Genomic DNA, 21,323 nt, shown 5'->3' on the forward strand with positions numbered 1-21,323 from the left:
ATTGATAGTGGTGAAATTTTACATTTCTGCATTGAGGAAACCCTTAGCGGCAGACCTCCTTCTCCACCTTTGAGAGGAGGTCTATGAGCGGAGAAGGAAGGCATCATCCAATGGCCTCTCATCTGTCCTCAGGTGCCAGGGTTTGCTATTTCATCCATTTCTTATGAATTGCTGGTCTAGAGGCACTGCATATTCAGATAAATACTTTGGGGGCTACTTGGTGCCAGCATTCTGAGTGGTTTAGTTGGTAATTGGTTGGTTTTATTTTGATATGTTTTGTGCTTAAATATTGTTGAATGATGAGTTACTGGTTTTAATTTCAGTAGTTTGCATATATTTGTCTAGCTGATGTGTTTCAGTGTAGATAACATATGAAGCCCTCGATATCTTTCAGCACAGATATAGAAGTGAATATGAACTGAAAACCTGAATTATATCAACTTTTCCCTTTTCTTGCGAGGAATCCTATTCGGAATAAGGGAATTTCCCTTAAAAAAAGGGCAACGTTGACAGCTATGAATTATATTAATTACATTATTTAATTATTGTAATTTCTTCAGTCATCCAGAGTTCATATAACAAGAGCTGTACTGGAACAGTTTTTATCTTTTGCAAAATATTTGGATGGCCTCTCACATGGAGCACCTTTATTAAAGCAATTATGTGATCATATCCTTTTCAACCCTGCTATTTGGATACATACTCCTGCAAAGGTCAGTGAATAGTGTGTTGTATAAAGTCCTTATTTACACTGTTGATTCATCAGTATAAGCATCACCAGTGTTAAAATAATCAAATGGGCTTCCACTGTGGCTCAATCTAAGTAGCAAAACAACAACAAAACGTATGTTAAAAAGTGTAATCCACCCTGATAATTTTATCAAAATGTGAAATATAAATTTATTAACAAACACACACTCCCTATATGAGAGCGATTATTCTATTATATGTAGTATAAAATCAGTAGCATATTAGTGACTTGGGCTTGTTTTTTTCTCATATAGAAATTTCAAAATTTCAAGACTACTTCTGAATAGTCTAGAAAAGTGAAAATCTATAAATTCATTGCCCAAGGTACCCTGAAGACTAAAATCCTTTTATTGTCTGAGCTTGTTTAGAAAGGGGCAGGGCTGCACATGACAACCCTACCCCTCGTATCCCCATGTGTGTCAACTCCACCACTAATTTTTCCACATTGAAGGTAACATCTGAAGCAAGATTCTTCATGTGTTTGGCTGAGAACCCTTAAATTCCTCTTCACAATTAGGAACCCTGACACAGGACTCTCATTTGCTTGGAGGATTATAAACATACTCAGCCAGGCTTGCAAAAAACACCCCCCCCCCATCAAGCCTTTCCACTCTGTGCAGCTCTCTCATTGGACAACAAGCCAAAGTACACCTCTGATGCAGTGCAGTGTGTCAGACTTTTCACATTTCTCACTTAGAAATTCTCAAAATAAGGAAGGAAAGAGCTGCTGTTCGAGCCAGATTTCTTAAGTTTAAAAATGTGAGAAGTAGCATGTAAAATAAATAAATACAGATGAGGGTTCTGAGGGTTTTTTTTAATTGTCAGTATGACTATATCTAAGTTAGCAGAATTTTGGCTGGATTTATTAGCAATTTAGTTTTTTTTAATGAAAGCAAGATCTGTGATACTTGCTAGGAAGACAATATATATACAAAAACAACCAACCTCTTTCCCTTCCCATTCTGTATTTGTTTTATCTTGCGAATTGCTACCATGCTTGTGTAATGATTACTTTAGGTTGAGCTACAATCTGCAAAAGGTAACTTTTATAATCAATTATTTTATATATTACACTTCTGAATTCCCCTAATGACTTATGGCCATATAAATAGAAAAATGAAATGAATTGATACATGATTTATTTACAGTGTAATTAAAATTAGAAATTAAATTTATTCCATGTCTTCTTTTTATAATATTCTTCAGGTTCAGCTCTCGCTGTATACATACTTGTCTGCTGAATTCATTGGCACTGCTACAATCTACACTACGATACGTAGAGTAGGAACAGTATTACAGTTAATGCACACACTGAAATACTACTACTGGGTGGTTAATCCTGCGGATAGCAGTGGCATTACTCCTAAAGGTTTGGGTAAGCATAATAAACTTAGAAACAGTAGGGGTCTGTAAATAATTGTGACAATATGTTCATTTACACTGCTAAAAATAGTTTTCTTATGAGTTGAACTCTGAAACTTCGTAGTAAGAAGCCTATTTTAAACTGATGTTCTCCTTTTGATTGATTGCGTAGGAAGCTTTTAATTAGCAGCACAAGTACAATTTGAATAAAGGGAAGTTTGGACATTTGTAATATGTGAAGTATTGTTTTGTGACATATGGTTTCTAAAGCTAATTTAGAGCGCATTAAATTATGAGAAGAAACTAAAACAGCAGGAACAGATTTAAGATGCAGATTTTAAATACCAGTACAGTATTATGGTGAATTGGTTGCTAGCAAGTTAAAACATTTAAAGGAATTCCCCTTGTTTAAGGAATATTAACACCACAAATTTTAGATATGCTGTAGTATTATTTTGAAATGTTAATTTCATGCACAGTACAATGTTAAATTTGTTGAAGATTCCTAAATAGTTCTCCTGTGGTCTCTACTCAGTTCTTATCTTTCTTTAACTGTTATCCCCTTCAGTATAGCTTATTATTCTCTCTTGCTTGTCTCCCCCTATGACCATAGGTCTCTGTTCTGCTGTCCTTGGCTGGTTCTCTAATTACTCTTCCATTATTTCCATTGGAGGAAAGTTTTTCTTCTCTCCAGTTGTATCCCTCAGAAATCTTTCCACACTATCCTATAGTTTTGATTATGTGGTGACTTTCCTTAAATCCTTATACACTTGGGTTTTGTCTTCTTATCCTTAGCTTCAGAGCCTTGGTGGGGACACCCCTATTAATTATTTGCTTTTATATCCTGATGCATTATAGAATCATAGTTTGAAGGAACCTCCAAGCCCTCAGTCAATTCGGGAATCTTTTAACCACAGCATTCCTGGCAGAGTAAATGCCAACCTTTCCGGCAAAGGAGGGACAACCAGCTCTCGAAGTGATCTGTTTCCACTTTTGAGCAGTTCTTGCCACTAGGGCATTTCTTCTAATGTTTAGCTAAAATTTGATGTCCTACAATTTCCAGCCATTGGTTTCAATCCTGCCATTTAGAGCAACAGAGAGAAACTAAGAGAGAGAAACTAAGTGTATGCATTTCTGAAGTGGATTTTCCAGTTTACCCACACTCACATCACTCTCCTCTCTCTGTTGTCTCCTTTAGGCCAAATTGTAGATTGTAATCCCTTTAGGGCTGTGATGTGTCCTAATGCATGAAGTTTTAAAAAGTGCAAATCAATGGCAGTACATAAAAAATTGCTGAAGTCACTTAAAATTGTTGTGTATGTTACATTTGAGCTGCTCTTTTCATGTTTTTCAGAAGGTCCTCGGCCATCACAGAAGGAAATCATATCACTGCGTGCATTCATGCTTTTATTTTTGAAACAGCTGATTTTGAAGGTAACATTTTAAAATATTATTGGGCATAGCAAATGACAATAAACATCTGGTGTTAAAACTTCATTGATGATGAAATCTCAAATTGGTCAAATTGTAACAAAGATCAATTAAATCATTTCTGTAGGATCGAGGTGTCAAAGAAGATGAACTACAAAGTATATTAAATTATTTGCTAACAATGCACGAGGTAAGCTTGTAATAGTTAAAAATATATATTTCTCAACTTGTATTTTGTGTTAACTTCACAGAAATAGTATTTCTCTAATATCTTATGTGTTATTTAGGATGAAAACATACATGATGTACTTCAGTTGCTAGTGGCATTAATGTCTGAACATCCGGCATCCATGATACCTGCCTTTGATCAACGAAATGGGATACGGTAAAATTAACAATAATAATATTCTCTCATTTTCCTTAGAAATGTAATATTCTGTGTCTTCAAATAGATTTAATGCATCATAGCAATTGATTAGTATGCATGACATATAATTCAGAATTTACCAATGTATGATAATTCAAAATAATAATAATTAAAAAATTCTGTTTAAAAGTTTATGTCTGATACGCTGTACAGGTGGTTCATTCAGTTTTTACAGGTAGAAATTACAGTAGTCAGTGATATCCCTGCAGTAAAAAACATGTAACAAACACATCCATAAGTGTGGGTGACATTTTCCTTCAAAATTTTATTTAAAACAAAGTTAAAACAACTACATACAATCAGAGAATCATCTCTGAATATTCCACAGAGCTTTGTCAAAGTGAATATGCTAAAATCACCACAAACTTAACAAACACCAAATGATACATAATATCCTGCATAGTCCAAGTGAAAGAAGTGTGCATGATATGCTTTTATTGTAGAAACGTGTGCAAATAAAAGATGCTTCTGTAAAAATGTATGGCATGCCAAAGGTTTTCATAGTAAACTGAACCACTGTGATTGATTTGGATAAGGCTGAGGTGTCCTGCTTGCCAGGGCTGACCCAGTACCAGCAGGAAACTCCATAATTGAGGAATGCCCCAATGTACCCATTCACACTGCAGCTGGATGAAAGCTGCTGGCTACAGTATCCCTGTTGGCAATAGCCAGTGGAAAATTTGTCAGTTGGGCTATCAAGGGGGTAAGGTAGGGCTGTGCAAGCAATGAGTCTGGTTCATACCTCTTTCCTGTACCAGCTTGGGATCTTGGGTGGCAAATAAATATTTTCTTTTTGCTCTAGCCACCAAGGTCAACACAAGCAGCAGGGTTTGGTGACTTCATTAAGCTCTACCAGTGCTGGGCAGGGGCTTAGATTGCCTTCATAGTCTTGATTTATTTGTACCTCCCCAAAAAAGGAATTATTTTTCTGAGTGACTGCTTTTGTCTGATTTTATCTTGCAGAGTGATTTATAAATTATTGGCTTCAAAAAGTGAGAGCATCTGGGTGCAGGCACTGAAGGTGCTAGGATATTTTCTCAAACACCTGGGTCATAAGTAAGTGCACTGATAGAATTACTAATATGTTCTTCAGACAACTAAACAAAAGTGTCTGAGATACAAAATTTTCCATTCAAAATCGACATTTTTTTTTAACCTTAAAAAGTATAGTTTTGTCATTTATTTATTTTTTAGCTCTTTTTATTTAATTTATTATTTTATTCATCTTTCTCACTATTCCAAAGTGCAGAAGATGTGGAATACTTTGATAGCAATCTATTTTATCCTGTCAAAAGCTATGTAAAGCCAAAAAATATGAGAATTTTAAATTCAGTGAATTTACTAGTTTGTAAAATTGAGACTTTCTGAATTTGTTTTAGTTTTGGAACAAAAGTATATTTTATATTACACTAGATGCAATGGAAATTTCTTTAAACCAATCTCAAATGAAAACTTCTTGTTCGTTTTTGAACAAATTTTGATGGGCACAAATCTTTTTTCCCAACATTTTTTAAAAAATTTAAATACAATAATTTATTATCTCTATTAAACAGATCAACAACCGATTTTTCTCTTGGTAAATTCCATATTTATGTTTTTCTCTAGGCGAAAAGTTGAAATCATGCATACTCACAGTCTGTTCACACTTCTTGGAGAGAGATTGATGTTGCATACGAATACTGTGACCATTACAACTTACAACACACTTTATGAGGTACACATTACTCTAGTGCTATCAAATTCATTTGTAAATGTTTTGGTGTAAAACTGCTGGTCAGAGAAGGAAATGTAACAATCTTGTATTGTAGATTTTGACAGAACAAGTATGTACACAAGTCGTTCATAAACCACACCTGGAGCCTGATTCTACAGTGAAAATTCAGAATCCAAGTAAGAATATTTTGATATTGAGACATTGTTGTATTTTTTTTTAAGTCAATCATATCTTAATATAGGAACATTTTCATTAAGTCCTTTGGATGAATGCTTGATTATAGGCAATTGACAGCCTACAGGTCAAACTACTTGAGGAATGCTGTTTCAGAGTTTCCTCTGTCCAAATGGAAAGTTAGATAGATTACAGAGTGTATGAATAATGTACGGATTACTCCTCTGTTGTGTTCTACTCTTTCCTTACTCCTTTAATTTTCATGTTACTATATTTTGAACTCCGTCCAATTTCTTGTCGTCCACCATTACAAACCGAAAGTTGATAGGAAAGAAAACTGTGATAAGCTTGGGGAAAGAGGTTTCCTGATGTGATCCATCTTTTCCATCCCCTCCTTTTGAAAAGGGGATGGTGTTCATAATATATTGGGCTTTTGGCAGAAGTGACTGCTGGTTATGACTTTAAAGAAGCTCAGATTTTTAGTATTTTTGAATTAAGCCCGGTTTCGGCTGGGGAGGGCGGGATATAAATAAAAAAAATTATTATTTATTTATTTATTATTATTAAGTATAGTATGCTAGTTAGAATTTATTTTGGAACAGGTAGCTAAAATGGTAGATGCTCTCTTTCTGTCTATTTCAATATATCAGTCTATTTATAAGGTTATATATTTTAGGATGCGGGTGGCGCTATGGTCTAGAACTTGCCGATCAGAAGTTCAGATGTTAGAATCCCTGCGACGGGGCGAGTTCCCGTTGCTCGGTCCCTGCTACTGCCAACCTAGCAGTTTGAAAGCACACCAAAGTGCAAGTAGATAAATAGGTACCACTCCGGCGGGAAGGTAAACAGCATTTCCGTGTGCTGTTCTGGTTTGCCAGAAGTGGCTTAGTCATGCTGGCTACATGACCCGGAAGCTGTACACCGGCTCCCTTGGCCAATAAAGCGAGATGAGTGCCGCAACCCCAGAGTCGTCCGCAACTGGACCTAACGGTCAGGGGTCCATTTACCTTTATATTTTAGGAAACAACCATATTTGCACAGTTTTATAGAAGCTAAAACAATTGGGTCTAATTCATTGACTTTGTTTCTTAATTATTCAAAAATATAATTCATTCATTTTCTCTTTTAAAGTGATTCTCAAGGTTGTGGCAACTTTATTAAAGAATTCAACTCCAAGTGCAGAACTAATGGAAGTTCGTCGTTTGTTTTTATCAGATATGATAAAACTTTTCAGTAACAGCCGTGAAAATAGGAGGTATGCCAGTAATCTTTATTCTCTTTTGTTTGTGAAGCTCATCAAGGTTATTTTCATCTGGGTGGAGGGGTGTTCAGCTATAGTTGTGTAAATTCAGCTTTATGTAACCTTCTGAAAAAATCCAGAAAGAATAATTACAAATCTCAGCATATTTTCCATGGATGTGTAATGTGATGCTGAGAGGCAAACAAAACTTAATTAAAAGAAATACAAGTTGTAATATTTTAGAATGGAATGCTTTGAATGAATATTTCGAATGAAATATTCAGGCTTTCCTTACGTCTGTAACAAATGGAAAAGTTCAAATGCCATGTGATCATATTGTAACTGTTTTATTTTAGATGTTTACTTCAGTGTTCGGTGTGGCAGGACTGGATGTTTTCTCTGGGATATATCAACCCAAAGAACTCTGAAGAACAGAAAATTACTGAGATGGTGTACAACATCTTCCGCATTCTTTTGTACCATGCAATAAAGTATGAGTGGGGAGGATGGAGGGTCTGGGTTGATACTCTTTCCATAGCCCATTCCAAGGTAAGAGTCAGTTTTGGAAGTTCAGTTTAGCTGCTGTTATAGTAGTCAACATGTCATAGATAGAATTTAGTGCCATCTTGTGGATAGTATGAAATATGACCAGTTACCACTGCCTTGGATTATTTTCACTATAGCTCTTCCATCAGTTGCATCTGTGCAATTAAAAATAGCAATATACAATTATAGTCTTTAACATATCACATAGATCTGCTTGCCATAATTTGGTATCTTAACTCAAAATTCGACATCTTAACACAGCGTGTATGAACACTCACAGAAATGTTGTTAAATAATATTATTATATTACTAGTTAAATAAAGGAGAAATACTGATAATTGAGTATAATACAAAAATCCTCTAAATTGTGGAAATTTTAAATTTGCATTATTCAATAAAATATTCAATAAAAATATATTTTTAAGATACCTTGCTGTTATTTCCCTTCCTTAGTTCTTATGTAGTGAACCAATTTCGCAATTAATGTAGATTCCTAGATTTTATCAATCTTTTCATTTATAGTTGGTATAATCAGTGCATCATGGCTGCATCCAGTGCTGTCATTCCACTCGTGGATCAGGCTTGTGGATCAGTTGTTCAGTATAACTCCCCCTTCCTCTTTCTTCCCCTGTAGCTCCCCATGCACCCTCAAAATCTGTCCAGATGGTTGAGAGACCCCCAGGAGGAGATTTGGGGAGTTCAGGGGATGGTGATAGGAAGGGGAAGTCCCATTGTTCAAGTAGAGCTCAGAGCATAATGTTGGATACAGGCCATTACTTTTACAGATAGGAAAAGTTTTTCCCACTGAGATATAAAACCTATGTAAGTAATGTAGTCTACCTATAATTGTTTTCATAAAGAGAACTGGGCCAAAACAAACAAGATGAATTTTAACAGGGAGAAATGTAAAGTATTGCACTTGGGCAAAAAAAATGAGAGGCACAAATACAAGATGGGTGACACCTGGCTTGAGAGCAGTACATGTGAAAAGGATCTAGGAGTCTTGGTTGACCACAAACTTGACATGAGCCAACAGTGTTGACGCGGCAGCTAAAAAAGCCAATGCAATTCTGGGCTGCATCAATAGGAGTATTGCATCTAGATCAAGGGAAGTAATAGTGCCACTGTATTCTGCTCTGGTCAGACCTCACCTGGAGTACTGTGTCCAGTTCTGGGCACCACAGTTCAAGAAGGACACTGACAAACTGGAACGTGTCCAGAGGAGGGCAACCAAAATGGTCAAAGGCCTGGAAACGAAGCCTTATGAGGAACGGCTAAGGGAGCTGGGCATGTTTAGCCTGGAGAAGAGGAGGTTAAGGGGTGATATGATAGCCATGTTCAAATATATAAAAGGATGTCACATAGAGGAGGGAGAAAGGTTGTTTTCTGCTGCTCCAGAGAAGCGGACACGGAGCAATGGTTCCAAACTACAAGAAAGAAGATTCCACCTAAACATTAGGAAGAACTTCCTGACAGTAAGAGCTGTTCGACAGTGGAATTTGCTGCCAAGGAGTGTGGTGGAGTCTCCTTCTTTGGAGGTCTTTAAGCAGAGGCTTGACAACCATATGTCAGGAGTGCTCTGATGGTGTTTCCTGCTTGGCAGGGGGTTGGACTCGATGGCCCTTGTGGTCTCTTCCAACTCTATGATTCTATGATTCTATGATTCTAAGATTCTTCATATTATATGCCAATTTTATTTAAATGCTAAGTATCTTATCACTTTTTTCCTCCAATTACATTTAAATTTTTACTTTATCTGTTTTTCTGAGTTCTTGGTGACATTTGCCCCTAATAGTTCCATTTCCCCCCTTTGTTAATAACCTGCTAAGGGCCCATACTCTGTTCTGTTTCACTCAAGGAACACAGTGGCTTGATAGTGTTCCAACAGTTTTAATGTTAGTTAAACATGTAAGTATTGACTTTTCTCCTAAAATTGTAATTTGTTTGTATTAAGGTCACCTATGAAGCTCACAAAGAGTACCTAGCAAAAATGTACGAGGAATATCAAAGACAAGAAGAGGAGAATATAAAGAAGGGGAAAAAGGGGAGTGTTAGCACTATCTCAGGCCTTTCAGCTCAGACAACAGGAGCAAAAGGTGGAATAGAAATTCGTGAAATTGAAGATCTTTCACAAAGCCAAAGCCCAGAAAGTGAAACGGACTACCCTGTTGGTACAGATACTAGGGATTTACTTATTGCAACAAAAGTATCTGATGATGTGCTTGGAAGCGCAGATAGACCAGGGGGTGGTGTGCATGTAGAAGTTCACGATCTATTAGTTGATATAAAAGCAGAAAAGGTAGAAGCCACAGAAGTAAAGCTGGACGATATGGATTTATCACCAGAGACTTTGGTAACCAGAGAGAATGGTGCCCTTGTGGAAGTAGAATCCTTATTGGACAATGTATATAGTGCTGCAGTTGAAAAACTTCAGAACAATGTTCACGGAAGTGTAGGCATAATTAAGAAAAGTGAAGAGAAGGACAATGGTCCCTTGATAACACTCGCTGATGAGAAAGATGAACCTTCTAACAATACCTCATTTCTTTTTGATAAAATACCCAGCCAAGAGGAGAAATTGCTCCCCGAACTGTCCAGCAATCACATTACTATTGCAAATATGCAAGAGACTCAGATGCACCTTGGTGTGAATGATGACCTTGGACTCCTCGCTCACATGACTGGTAGTGCTGACATAGCATGTAGCTCGAGCATAATAGAAGATAAAGAATTCAAGATTCATACCTCTGTGGATGCAATGGGCACAATTTCTGAGAGAGACCTGGCTTCATCATCCAAAGGATTAGAATATGCAGAAATGGTTGCTACAACTCTTGAGACTGAGTCTTCTAGTGGTAAAACTGTACCAAATGTAGATGCAGGGAGTATTATATCAGATACGGAAAGATCTGATGATGGGAAAGAAGTGGGGAAGGAAATAAGAAAAATCCAAACCACCACTACAACCCAAGTAAGTTTTTTGGTACAATGACAATGTTACTATATTATTAAATTTATTAATCAAGTGTGTCTCTATATTTTAGGTATATCAATTATAAAAGAGAAGTAAATACCTAGATAACCTCACTCAGCAGTTTCCTGTTGATACGAATGGGTGTAGAGCATGAGACTGTTATGTCCGAGTCTTGGGTTTGAGTCCTATATTGGGCGAAAGTTTCCTGCCTTGCAGGGGGTTGGAATAAATGACCCTCATGGTTCTTTCTAACTACAATTCTAGGAAATAAACGAGTCAAGGACAGAGGCTACTAGAATGAAATGAGATGGAAACATGCAGGCCTCCATAGTGCAAATGCCATGGAGAGGAGCAAACCTTCTGGAACTGGCATTGCAAATGGCAGTGAAACTACTGTAACACTCTGCCATGACTCCCAAGCAATCAACTAGAGTGTGCTTTCTCTTAAACGTTATATTCCCAGAATTTTACAACTGAAGAAGACTTTATTGACTTTGTTTCACTCTCACTCTTTGGCATTTATTTAAAATAATAAATAAAGCTGTCGCCATGTAGCATTCGAGAAACATTTTTATCTAGACATTACTCAGTACTGTTTCAGTAAGAAATATGCCAAGCATGCTTCCACAGAGAATAGCAAATTTTCTAACTGTGAAGGATCTAAGTCTAGATCAGAATAACAGTAAACAGTAGCCAGGAATAAACCATAAAGTGAGCACTGTGCAGATAATCACAGAAATTCATTCTGAATCCCTTTGGGAATTAGACTGAAAGGAAGGAGGAACATGGGGGTTTAGGATAGTTAAAGGTAAAGGTAAAGGTAAAGGTACCCCTGCCCGTACGGGCCAGTCTTGACAGACTCTGGGGTTGTGCGCCCATCTCACTTAAGAGGCCAGGGGCCAGCGCTGTCCGGAGACACTTCCGGGTCACGTGGCCAGCGTGACGAAGCTGCTCTGGCGAGCCAGCACCAGCGCAGCACACGGAAACGCCGTTTACCTTCCCGCTATAAAGCGGTACCTGTTTATCTACTTGCACTTAGGGGTGCTTTCGAACTGCTAGGTGGGCAGGAGCTGGGACCGAAAGACGGGAGCTCACCCCGCCGCGGGGATTCGAACCGCCGACCATGCGATCGGCAAGTCCTAGGCACTGAGGTTTTACCCACAGCGCCACCCGCGTCCTTTAGGATAGTTACCCAGTCATAAAAAAGACACTATGCACAATTCCAGAAGATGTTGTTCTGGCATGTAAGGCAGGCTAGGTCAGTATAATGATCGATGTACTGCAGATGTGGGGCTGAGGGAAACTAGTTTGCTGCAGACCTCTTGGTGATTTCATGATAGAAAGTCACATTGGGTCCACCTATTAAAAACAAAACATTGTAGTAGCTGGGTCTCTTAGGCACTACAATGCCTTTTTGCAGACTAGAGAATGGTATGCTGGTTCTTCTCACCCTGCCTAATGATTCTCTAAATGACACCAATTTTGATGATAGCCAGTCCGAAATTCAAGATATGCCACCTGGGCACAAATACATTGCACCATCGCTTGCAATGGGATGCTGTTAGGAAGAACAACACCACTCCTTTCCAACTGAAAATAGTTCAAGTGCACTCTCCACATGCAGTGCTTTTACCCATGACTCCCAGGATTTTTTCCCTTCTGTCTGACAAGTGAGAACCTCACACATGGAGAATAAATAAGAGTCTCTTCATTACAATTCTTTCTCCTATTTGAGATTCGAGATGCTTTGAGATGGACTTGAATAAAACTTTACAGAATGGATGCATACACCTCTGCTAAGGCAGCCTTTTGGAGGCAGGTGCTCCAGAATGTGCTTCCTGGGTTGCAGATAGCCATGATATACCCTTTCAGGGCCCAGCATTTGTATGTCCCACCTGAGAGCTTATTTACAGCTGTTGGGCTTACCTGTAAAAAGTATATTTCTTTGAGTAGAAAGGTGGTCTCAGGCCTCACTTCTCTCTTTGAATGCCTAGTCTAAGTGGCTCTGTTTCCAAGTTGCCTTCAGCATCCAAAGAAGTCCTGTTGGTGCTATCTGTTGCTGGTGTGTGTTTTTTATCTTTCTTGTGTTGAGTGTGAGTGTTTGCAGCTTAGACAGTTGTGCTGGTTGGGAATAAAATGTTCTAAACACATTCTGGAGCACATGACTCCTCAAGGCCACCTCAGCAAAGGCGTATGTGTCCATCATGTAAAGTTTTGTTCAAATCTGACTGAGAGCAGATTTTCATTCAAAGAAAAATACCTTTCACAGGTTAAGCCTGTGTTTCTTTTCAGTGCAAAGGTGTGTAGAAACTTTGACCCTGCCAGCTGTGTTATAGAGGATAAAAGGCTGCTCTTTTGTAATTGCCCTCTTTCATTTTTCCTTGATAGTCTTTCTTCCAGCAAATGTGGGGAGATTTTAGCCCTCCAGACGTTTTTGGACTTCAACTCCCAGCATCCCCAACATGGCTAATGGTCAGAGATGGTGGGAGTTGTAGGCTAGCCACATCGGTCGGGCCACAGATTCTCTACCCCTGAATTACATGTATATTGCAAGGAATAGTCAGTAGATCTTATTACAGTTTTATTACAGAGGTGTGTATGGCTTAGAGAGATTTGTATGGATATTTGCATGGCGTGGAGAAAGTGAATAAGGACCCCCCCCCACTGTCTCTCATAATAAGAGAACTTGGGGCCATCCAGTGAAGCTCAAAGTTGGAAGATTCAGGGCAGTCAAATGAAATTGCTTCTTCACGCAGCACATTGTTAAGCTACGGAGTTCACTCCAACTGGATGTAGTGATGGCTGCCAACTTAGATGACTTTAAAAGGGGAGTAAACAAATTCATGGAGGATACTACTACCAGCCACAATGGCTGTATTCTACCTCCACTGCCCGAGAGAGCATTCCTCTGTATATCAGTTGCTGGCAGCTGCAATTTGAGGAGAATGCTCTTGCACTCAGGTTCTGCGTACAGGCTTCCCATTGGCATCTGTTTGGTCATAGGATGCTGGACTAGAGAGGCATTTGGTCCGATCATGGCAGGCTCTTATATTCTTATGAGAAGTTAAAGCAGTTATACTAGGAGTAATATTGTGAGCAATGGTTTCCATTTATTTTGCACATCAAAATCATTTCTTCTTGTAGAAGAAACAACTGTCCTTACATTACAAAGGCAAATACTTAGTTAATCCCCTTTTAAAACAGTACTGAGGGGCTGGACTTTGGTTAATTATAAATGAATGTTCTTAAATGCAAACTAATTATTTTATTTGTTGCATTTAGACTGTTTACATGTAAAACTTCATATATCCTTATGCTGATCCAGTATCTTATTTAGTCACTTTGGAGGTCGTGATCAGAAGTGTTTTCAGTAGTCTAGCACTAGAAAGTAATTCTGCTAATTAGTTTTTGCTGGCCGTTGAATATTTGCCTAGTAATTATCCTTGATACTTCATTTTCTTCCTTTCTTTACCAAGCAAACTGAATTATGACCTTGAGAATAAAACATTATATAGTGAAGGCTGATATATAATCCAGAAATCTACGTTAGCAATATTGAATCAATCAACATCAACAAAATAGCTATTTGAATACCTACAGAATGTGGTTCAAAACCACATAGTTGGAACTATGCTTATTGACTACAAAACACTGATTTGTCAAGGAACAAAAGTGATTCCTGTTTGTTAATGATCAAGCAAAATGCTGTGGCAGCTTTTTGGCTGTCTCCCAAATTAGGTCTAATCCATCAAAAACAATTTAAAGTATGCGGCTTCATGTGTTCCATTTTAATTGTTTTAATAGGGTATTGTTTGTTATAAAATAAAGACTTTAAAAATGGAAGTCATCTCATAGTAAATGGCACTCAGAGCTTTACAGAGTTCTGCCAATCCTGTGTTTATCTGCTTGCAGTTCAAGGAGTTATTTCAGAAACAGAATGTTGACATCTATCTCTACAGCAGCACGATTCCTTGTCAGTGAATGAAACCTAGGCCATTGCCTTGAGACCTGGAAACAACCCTAGATCACACAATAGATTTGTTTTACATGCAAGCTGTCTTGACCTTCTTTGCAATACTACAACTTGCAACCACTCCTATTAAAAAAAACATATTTGTGATTGCCCTGTTCATATTTGTCTACATCAATGCACACTTAGAGACAATTGGGACTGCTCATGAATAGAATAAAATTCAGTATGTTGTAATCCCAAGTAAAATTCTACATTAGGAAAGAAACTATGTAGGGCATAGGCTTGGTTTTCTCTTATGTCAGGTGTATGTCTTTCTTTTCCTGCATTCAAGCAGCTATACTTTGTGTACCATTCTCTTTTATTTATTAAATTTCCAACCCTCCCTTAATCCCCAAAAAGCTCAGCATGGCAGTCAGTCCCCAAAGTGGTAATAAAATAAAAATAAAATAAAAATATACTTACAGCATCTAAAAACCGTGTAAAACAGTCACTATTCAACACCAGCTGGAAACTACCTAGCAATGGCACCACCAACGTGGTCTCCCCTGCTGATTGTAGGGCCCAAGATGGTGGTTATTAGGGAAGGTGCTTTTTTAAGTACTACCCAAGTCATATAAGACTTTGTATGCTACTACTAACAGTTTGAGTTGGGCACATCAGCTCATAGCCAGTGCAGCACTTTCAGGAGCGGTGACACATAGTCACATCAGGCTACCCCACTTCCCAACCTAGTGGCCACATTCTGCACTATCTGCCGCCTCTGGGCCGTCCTCAAGGGTGACCTTGCATTACAGTAGACAAGGCAGTTGAACATTTGTGGTGTTCAAGTAGTAAGTACCATTGTTTACATAGTCAAAAGTGCAACATGCATCCACAAGAGGGGAGGTTCAGTAAATTCAGGGTAAACCCCCAAGTTTGCAGAAGTATCAAATATCTTTAGAAGTAACATTGCTGATGGGTGCATATCTGGATGACTTTGTCAAGTTATGGATGTCCCATTTTAAGGAAGCTGTTGACAAACTAGAGGGCAACAGGATAATGAGGGCACTGGGCACAGAAGTGGTTGAAAGATGTTAAGTCCGGATAATAGAAAATGAAGAGGACACATGATACATGTTTTCAAGTAGCTGAAGGGCTGTCATGTAGAAGATGGTGCAAACATCTGCTAGGAGCACTTTAGCTACAAGATTCCTGCGTTGAGCAGGGCTTGGACTAGATGCCTTCCAACTCTAGCATTCTTTGATTCCAAAGCAGTGCTGTGGGGCTGGGTGGAATTCACATACATATTTTCCCAACACAGACAGGATGAAAATAGCTACTGGGTTGGATTTAGATCAAGAAAAAGATCATAGCAGGGAAGAGTCAAACACATTTTCTCTAGCACTACTAGAGGATCCTCCTGGCTGCTTTTAAACCAACCAACCAACCAACCGGCACATAATCAGCTTTTGAATAGCTTTCTAGCAAGCTCACATGATACAACCTGTGTGTTTTGTATCACTTCCTGTCAGGATAATGGTCTTCCACTTAAAGAGTGAGAAAACTTAACTAATGTTTTGTTTACTGCAAAATGTAATTATAATATTTAATAAAGTCAAACTTAGTGCTGATATTTACTTACCTACTTACTTAAAGCATTTTAATGCTGCTCTTCAACTAAAAAAGGCTCCTAGAGCAGCTTAGAAATTTCAGGGATAAGAAGGTCAGGCCTCACAAAATACAAAGAATGTGGCAGGAAGGAGGGAGTAAGCAAACTGGCACTAGTTCTTAGAGACAAAATGCATGCTTTTACCTACAAAGGACTTCATAGGCGGTATTAAAACAGGACAAAACTGTTTAAGTAAGGATGGCTAGAGACTAATTTATACTGCTTTCATTGTTTTATTTAATTATGAAGAAAGATCGCATTAAATACGTGTGTTTTAGTTCCCATGTGTGACCAGTGCCAGAATTTGCATTGAATATTTTAAATATATTTACTGCTTATTTAGGCTGTGCAAGGTCGATCTATTACACAGCAGGATAGAGACTTGCGTGTTGATTTGGGATTTCGGGGAATGCCCATGACAGAAGAACAGAGGCGACAGTTCAGTCCCGGTCCACGAACAACAATGTTTCGTATTCCAGAATTTAAATGGTCCCCAATGCACCAGAGGCTACTTACTGATTTGCTTTTTGCTTTAGAAACTGATGTGCATGTTTGGAGAAGGTAAGGGGCCACGGATTATTTTGTATCATTATTTCACTAGTATAATAATAAAACTATCGTTGCCTGTTAATTACACTAGGCAGTTAAGCTTACTGCTGTGGAAGCTGTTAATGTATTCCTTTACCTAGCTACTTGAATGAGTAGCATGCTTCCTGCTCTTCATAAAGTAAATTTTCTGTTTGACATTTACTACACACATTCAGCATGGTTAGTAATATAGCTTCAAGAATGTTGGGGCTCAAGGTGACATCCCTGGTTCTCCTGCTCCTGAGAGGAAGGTTGGCTGAGAGAAAGAGAGCGATTAGCCCAAGTGCATTGTAAGGTCAAGTGGAGATTTGAGCCATTGTCTCCCAGGTCTTAATCCACTTAATATCCTTCCACCTTACTCCACATTCTTGAAAAGAAGATGTAGAAAATAACTAACTGGGATACAGAGGAGAGAAATACTCTTTTCCCTTAGGCCTTGAAGCATATTAGGTTTCTTGTTAATAGTCCTGTGTAGCAGCTTATAGAATAGCCAATTTAAGCTACATACACTCTTTATATCGGGGTCAGGGAATAAGCTGTATGGAACTTTGTGGGGCTTCCATAAGCTGGAAAAAAGTTTGGTTCATTTTGTTTCCATTGGTAGGTGTGTCATTAATGTATCATATGTGTTGGCAGACAGCTTATTAAAAAGAAAGTTGGATGGTAGCATTTCAGAACTTATTTGCAAGGCTACCTTTTAAAAATAGTTTTCATTGTGATTTCTTGCTGTTATGTTGGTTTTGATCTTTGTATTAGAAATCTATTCTAAAATTTTCCTAACACATTTTTCCTCAATTATTTTTTGTAGCCATTCCACAAAGTCTGTCATGGATTTTGTCAATAGCAATGAAAATATTATTTTTGTACATAACACTATCCACCTCATTTCCCAAATGGTAGACAATATTATCATTGCTTGTGGAGGAATTCTACCATTGTTGTCTGCAGCAACATCCCCAACTGTAAGTACAATATTTCCATCTAGTGGGTATGTTGAAAATTGCATGCCAAGAACAATGTGTCAGATGCTTTGTTTTTGGAAGTTTCCCTTAAAAGAAGAAAATGTGCATTAAAAAAAAAGTTTAGAAAGTGAATTCTAATCAAACATGTTCTTGACCAATGTATATAGGTGATGCTGTATTAAAGCAATGATTTATTTTTGAAACAGTACAGTTTTCAAATGCTCTGGGAAAACTAATAGCCACAATTGCTAGAAAGTTATACCAATAGCTAAACCACTTTTCACCTAGCTTATCCCATTTAGAATCTTTATAGAATGATTTTCTAAAATATCTCAATGGAGGTACTAAACATTTCAAGAGAAATATTTCTTTAATTTGGGAGCATATTCCATTTAGGAGAGACAAAGTATGTACACCCTTTTGTTGCAGGTGGTATATGTGGAATTCTTTTGTTGGATACAGTACAAACAAGCACAGTTCAAATTCCTTGACCACTTCTTCCTTGTGGCACTAACACTGTAAAATACCTTCTTTAGAATTATTGCTGGAATCTTACATCAGTTTTACAAAGATAAGTTCCAAAGAGGCCTATTAGATGTGTACAATGGCTTGCACACATCCAATGGTACTTCTCGTCTTCCCTTCATTTTACCCCCAAAACATCACAATATATTTTAAAGAGTGTCTGAAACTGCCCCATGTTTCAAGGATACTTTTGAGAGCAGGACAGAGAACTCAAAGGAGAGACTTCTGAAGGAGGCCCACTGCACACATGGAGCCAAGCACATAACTCTGGATCTCAGTCACAGCTTTACTTATATTATGCATAAAATGCTTACTTATTTAATAAAATGTACACACCACTGAATTGTAATGAAACCTCTAAGCTGTTTACAACAGTTATTAAATATAAATATGAATAAATAAAACAGGTCACCCTTCTATAAGCAACACATGGTGATACAGAATTAAGTTTTGATCAGTGTTTTTTTCTCTTGATCTTCCCCTAACTTCTCACTTAGCCCAGTGTTCAACATCGGGTCCCCAGATGTTGTTGGACTACAACTCCCATCAGCCCTGACAGATGACTAAGCTGGCCGTGTTTGATGGGTGCTGTAGTCCAGCAACATCTGAGCACCCAAGGTTGAAGAACAGGGAAGTAGAGTGTAGGGAATGGGACTGTAGAGTTCTGGGGTTATAGAATGGGAGGTGGCGCTCATATTTTCTGTATTAACCTCCTACTTGAAAAATTTCCAGGAGTGGAATGAGGAGCAGGCTGGATTAGAACCTTTCTCCTTGATGCATATGATGATGATAATTAACCTGCAGGAAATTGCTTAAATGAATGAATATTAAAAAGAGAGAGAAAAGATACCTCACTAGCAGCCTGGGGTGATGTAGTCCACTCTTCCACATGTCTTACTAGCCTCTTGGCATTTCATGTGCACGGGTATCACTTATGGATGCGCTCAGTTCTTGGAACACTTCATAAAAAGAATCTGGTGTTTCCAATAAAGCACAGATTCTTTCCTGGTCAGTAGAAGAGAGAAATCCTCTGGATCTTTAAGCTGCCCTGGCTTTTTTTTTTCCAGTAAGAATGCAAAGTTTGGTGTAAGATAGATTTCCTAGTTAAAAAACAATGAGACCACAACAGTCATGAATAGACTGTACAAATTGGCAAACAGGAGGAGTTTGTTTGAGGTCATACATGAAACATTTACAGCACAAATACAGTGTATTGCCTTTAGGTTTTGATAGGAATGTGAGAATAGAACAGGTTTCTCTTTGGAAACAGCAACTTAGATTCAAAGTGCTACTTTGGGCACCCCCAGTGGGATCTGAGACTTTGTTTGAACAGCATATGTCTTTTACCTAGTCCAAGCTGTAAGCTGCTTTTGAAAAACTTTTCTGAGTTTCAAAAGTGGTTTTCCAAATATAAGTCTAGAGCTCCATTTAGCACGCAAAACTGCTATTTGGATCGGGGCTCTTGAAATTTAATTTAAAATGTAGAAATGTTCTAGTATGCACACAGCCGCTATTTTGGTAATGCATGTTAGATAACCATGTTGCTTTCTCAGCCAAATGACTGACAAGGCACACTTCACAGTACTGCAGCTGATCTGTGAATACTCTTTGGAAAATGATTGATGGCATGGAGCCATTCAGCAGTTGCTTAGAACTATTTTGCAGCTGAGAATGGTGAATGTAAATATAAAACCATAAAAAATACCAGCAGATCACAAGATCCTTGCATCTGGCAAATTTTTGGGTTTCAAAATGTCTTAGAGGCACCAAGCGCTTCATTTTACTTTGATGGAGGGGTTGCCTTTGAAGGTAGGGAGTGGGTGGTGCTGTGGTCTAAACTACTGAGCATCTTTGGCTTACTTATCAGAACATTGGCGGTTCGAATCCCCACGATGGAGTGAGCTCCCATTGTTCTGTCCCAGCTGTTGCCAACCTAGCAGTACGAAAGCATGCCAGTACAAGTAGATAAATAGGTACCGGTGCGGCAGGAAGGTACACTGCGTTTCTGTGTGCTCTGGCTTCTGTCACAGTGTTCTGTTGTGCCAGAAGCGGTTTAGTCATGCTGGCCACATGACCCAGAAGGCTGTCTGTGGACAAACACCAGCTTCCTCAGCCTGAAAGCAAGATGAATGCCACAACCCCATAGTTGCCTTTGACTGGACTTAACTGTCATGGGGTCTTTGTCTTTACCTTCGCCTTTACCTGTATTTAAAGAATTAAAAGTTTACAAATAGCAAGCCAGGCTCCCCCCCCCCCAATTTTGGTAATTCTGACTTCTAGCTTTTACTAAGAAAAACGTATTTATTCTTTGTATATTTATTGTTTTTCATCTATTTGTGTATATTGAACTGCATAGGTCAAATGATATCTAATTTTAAGTTTGAACTTCAGAGTTTGTTTTCAAGAGGTTGCTTTTAAAAATTAAAACATTCAAATTGTAAAGTAAAATACATGATTTTAGAGTATTAGTTTCTATTTTGCATTGTATTTTTTAATTTGACTGTAACATTTCTTTTTCTTTTTGTTGTGATCTGTTGTCTGCTTTGTCTGTTGCATGTCCAGGGTTCTAAGGTTAGTATTACTGCTACAAGTTTCAGTTCATAGCTTTTACAATTTATTTTATTTCTTATGCATTTTTCAGTTATCCAGCCTTTGATAGAATGAAGTAAATAATATCTGCATTATGAAATTGTTCATAACGCTGTAAATATATTGATCTTCAGTCGGAAATGCCATCTTCACAACATATCACAGGGCACCACATGCAATACTTGGATTCAGATGCATCAAAATGTGGGAGGACATACCATCCACTTTGTATTATTGTGCTTTCACCTACATGATCTGTGTTTTGTGGGTGTGTAGTGGATCAAGGGACTTACCGGTAATAAACATGCTGTTGTTTCAGGAAAATACTCATTCAAGATTATTTTTACTGCAGGCCTAATTTTTATTGGATAAATATCAATGAAAAACCTAAACAAATTGGTTATTTTTTAACTGTTATTT

At 38.0% G+C, this 21,323-nt stretch overlaps 1 protein-coding gene across 2 annotated transcripts in view; it reads left to right on the forward strand.

Moving 5' to 3' along the window:
- The window catches only part of NBEA (neurobeachin), a 357,769-nt gene that overhangs the window by 65,817 nt on the left and 270,629 nt on the right, over positions 1-21,323 (forward strand). For both annotated transcript variants that reach the window (XM_079973311.1, XM_079973312.1), the window contains exons 12-24: positions 561-713; positions 1,957-2,125; positions 3,467-3,546; positions 3,671-3,733; positions 3,831-3,928; positions 4,934-5,026; positions 5,576-5,684; positions 5,779-5,860; positions 6,990-7,113; positions 7,455-7,647; positions 9,599-10,615; positions 16,583-16,800; positions 17,636-17,789. In XM_079973311.1, the coding sequence (XP_079829437.1) occupies positions 561-713; positions 1,957-2,125; positions 3,467-3,546; positions 3,671-3,733; positions 3,831-3,928; positions 4,934-5,026; positions 5,576-5,684; positions 5,779-5,860; positions 6,990-7,113; positions 7,455-7,647; positions 9,599-10,615; positions 16,583-16,800; positions 17,636-17,789 (2,553 nt within the window). The remainder of the gene's footprint in view (positions 1-560; positions 714-1,956; positions 2,126-3,466; positions 3,547-3,670; positions 3,734-3,830; positions 3,929-4,933; positions 5,027-5,575; positions 5,685-5,778; positions 5,861-6,989; positions 7,114-7,454; positions 7,648-9,598; positions 10,616-16,582; positions 16,801-17,635; positions 17,790-21,323) is intronic.

The sequence above is a fragment of the Podarcis cretensis genome (genome assembly GCF_951804945.1).
Source record: "Podarcis cretensis genome assembly, chromosome: 4".
In the NCBI taxonomy this organism is placed as follows: Eukaryota; Metazoa; Chordata; class Lepidosauria; order Squamata; family Lacertidae; genus Podarcis; species Podarcis cretensis.